Source organism: Castanea sativa, chromosome 9 (assembly GCF_040712315.1).
Source record: "Castanea sativa cultivar Marrone di Chiusa Pesio chromosome 9, ASM4071231v1".
Classification (NCBI taxonomy): domain Eukaryota; kingdom Viridiplantae; phylum Streptophyta; class Magnoliopsida; order Fagales; family Fagaceae; genus Castanea; species Castanea sativa.
The window spans coordinates 13,735,429-13,737,498 of NC_134021.1; the positions used below are offsets into that span (position 1 = coordinate 13,735,429).

At 36.9% G+C, this 2,070-nt stretch overlaps 1 protein-coding gene across 1 annotated transcript; it reads right to left on the bottom strand.

Moving 5' to 3' along the window:
- Positions 1–612: 612 nt before the first annotated feature.
- On the bottom strand, positions 613–2,070 carry LOC142610108 (uncharacterized). The gene is made up of 2 exons (XM_075781827.1): positions 1,663–2,070; positions 613–1,376 (listed from the first exon to the last, which is right to left on the bottom strand). Exons 1-2 carry the CDS (start codon positions 1,993–1,995, stop codon positions 933–935), a joined length of 777 nt encoding a protein of 258 aa, XP_075637942.1. The 5' UTR covers positions 1,996–2,070; the 3' UTR covers positions 613–932.

A 2,070-nucleotide genomic window follows, 5' to 3' on the forward strand; every position in this document is an offset into this window, starting at 1 on the left:
GAATTTGCCTGCTCATTTTTGATAGAGATGTTCTATCCTTAACTTCATTGGAAGTTTTATCACTTTATGTGCTATTTTTGCAGGTTAGATTTATCATCTTCACGTTCCCTGCACAGGACTCTATTTCACCATGTTGGCAAAGTGGTGAACTCTGAAAAACCAGCTGGACCCCAAGTTGGCTCCCCAGATCCTAGTTGCTATAGCACTTACGTTCAATTCTCGGTCAATGTATATTTTGTTAACTAAATCATGATTAAAGAGGTAGATGTAGTACTTGCCATATAGGTTGATGCTGGTCATTATGACGTGAAAATTAACCAAGGATTAAGGACTACATACTTGCTACTTTTGAATCACAATTGTTTCCCATCTGAAGTGCTAGTCATCAATGCTTAAAAATCAATGAAGAGTGCTCACCTTATTCACCTGAATTAAATGTGTTTCTTATCTGAACTGGACGCTGCTTTTTGTTCTGATTTTGTTGGCTATATATATCAAGTTGTTTCTATCTATTGGACCTTGGAGATGAGTAGCCTAAAGCTTTTTTCTTGCTGGTTTGTTTGATTGTACCTTAGCAATTCTTCCTCTTATGATATCTCTTGTAAATAAGTGTCAAGGAAAGGATTGAATATAGATATATAGCTGTATATGGATCTACATTCATCAAGCTAGAATGATGAGAAATCATTATAGCTATTTTGTGTGTGTTAATTTTACAACGGAAAAATGCTCATAAAGCATCAGATATGCTAACTCAGTTACACGGGATTTGGTGATTTTAGTGACATCAACAAAATCAGTTACAGCTTGATGTATCAGACCCAAGTTGTAAGCTTTAACCTGGGGTTGTTGTATCATGCCATAGTATTCAGTTAATACAATTATGGCTAAAATTTTTACACACAAACTTAATAGAACATAGCAAAAAATATTTACTTCTCTTCTTCCTCAGTCTTTCCCTTTTCTGTATTTTCTGTTTCTGATGACATCCTTTGCTCATAGATGAACTGCGAAAGCAAAGCCACTAGAATTGCTCCTAAAACTGCAACCTTTCCCCAATTAGACGAAGAAGACAAGAGAGAATCAGCTATGTTAATTACTATAAGGCCTATTAATGCAAGGTAAATGTTCCTCCTAGTTTTTGATCCAGCGCTCTCTTTAGTAACCTCTTTTATCTTCTCTGTTTCCTCCTTAGCTTTTTCTTTATCTGCAGGTTTGCTCTGCCTCAGGTTCTTGAAGAAAAGCCATTCATTCCTATCATTCTCAATCTGACCTTCAAACTCTTCTAACTTGTTTTCATTCTCCTCAATCTCCAGCTTGTTTAATCCTACAGATTCCTCAAAAGCTTGCATGCGGCTCTCTATATTCCCCATTATCTGCACAACACAAGCAAATAAGAAGTGGTTTGTTAGATATAATAGAGTACCTAAACTTGTGACAAAGCCAAAACCTGCATTTGGTTACTTGCACGTTAATCAATCTAGACCTACTAAGAACAGAATATGGGTACGTTAGGCTCTCTATAAACATGCTTTATTGGATAGTTTTATACTGTGAAATCTATTCAATTAGCTCAATTCCTAGATGGGTATTGTTTCCCTTTCTTTTTCTCTAAGTATTTTGCATGATGATTTGCATTCACAAATAAGAAGTTGAACAGACCCTGGAGCTAGCTTCATCAAGTTCTTTGAGGGCATCTTCTCCAATCTTGTCGAACTCAGCGTTAGTTTCTTCACCAAATTCCTCTAGATAAGCTGACCTTTCATCTAAGTAGTCGGTGAGACGGACTTTTTGAGCTTGAAGCATTGCTATTCTGGCAAGAAGATCTTGCTTACGGGTATCTCCTTCTGGTGAAGAAGCTTCTGAATTGGAGTCATCATTGGGCTTGCTGAGACACAGGAAAGAATTCTTTGTGTTGGAGGGTCTTGCTGTGTGGAAAAATGCATGCTTGGTAGTAGCAGTGAAAGAGGTTTGGATGGTTTTGAAAGCAATCATCTTATCTATTTCTTTTTAGTAGAGAGAGAGAGAGAGAGAGAGAGAGATTTTGAGGTGGTAGAAGATGTTTCATAT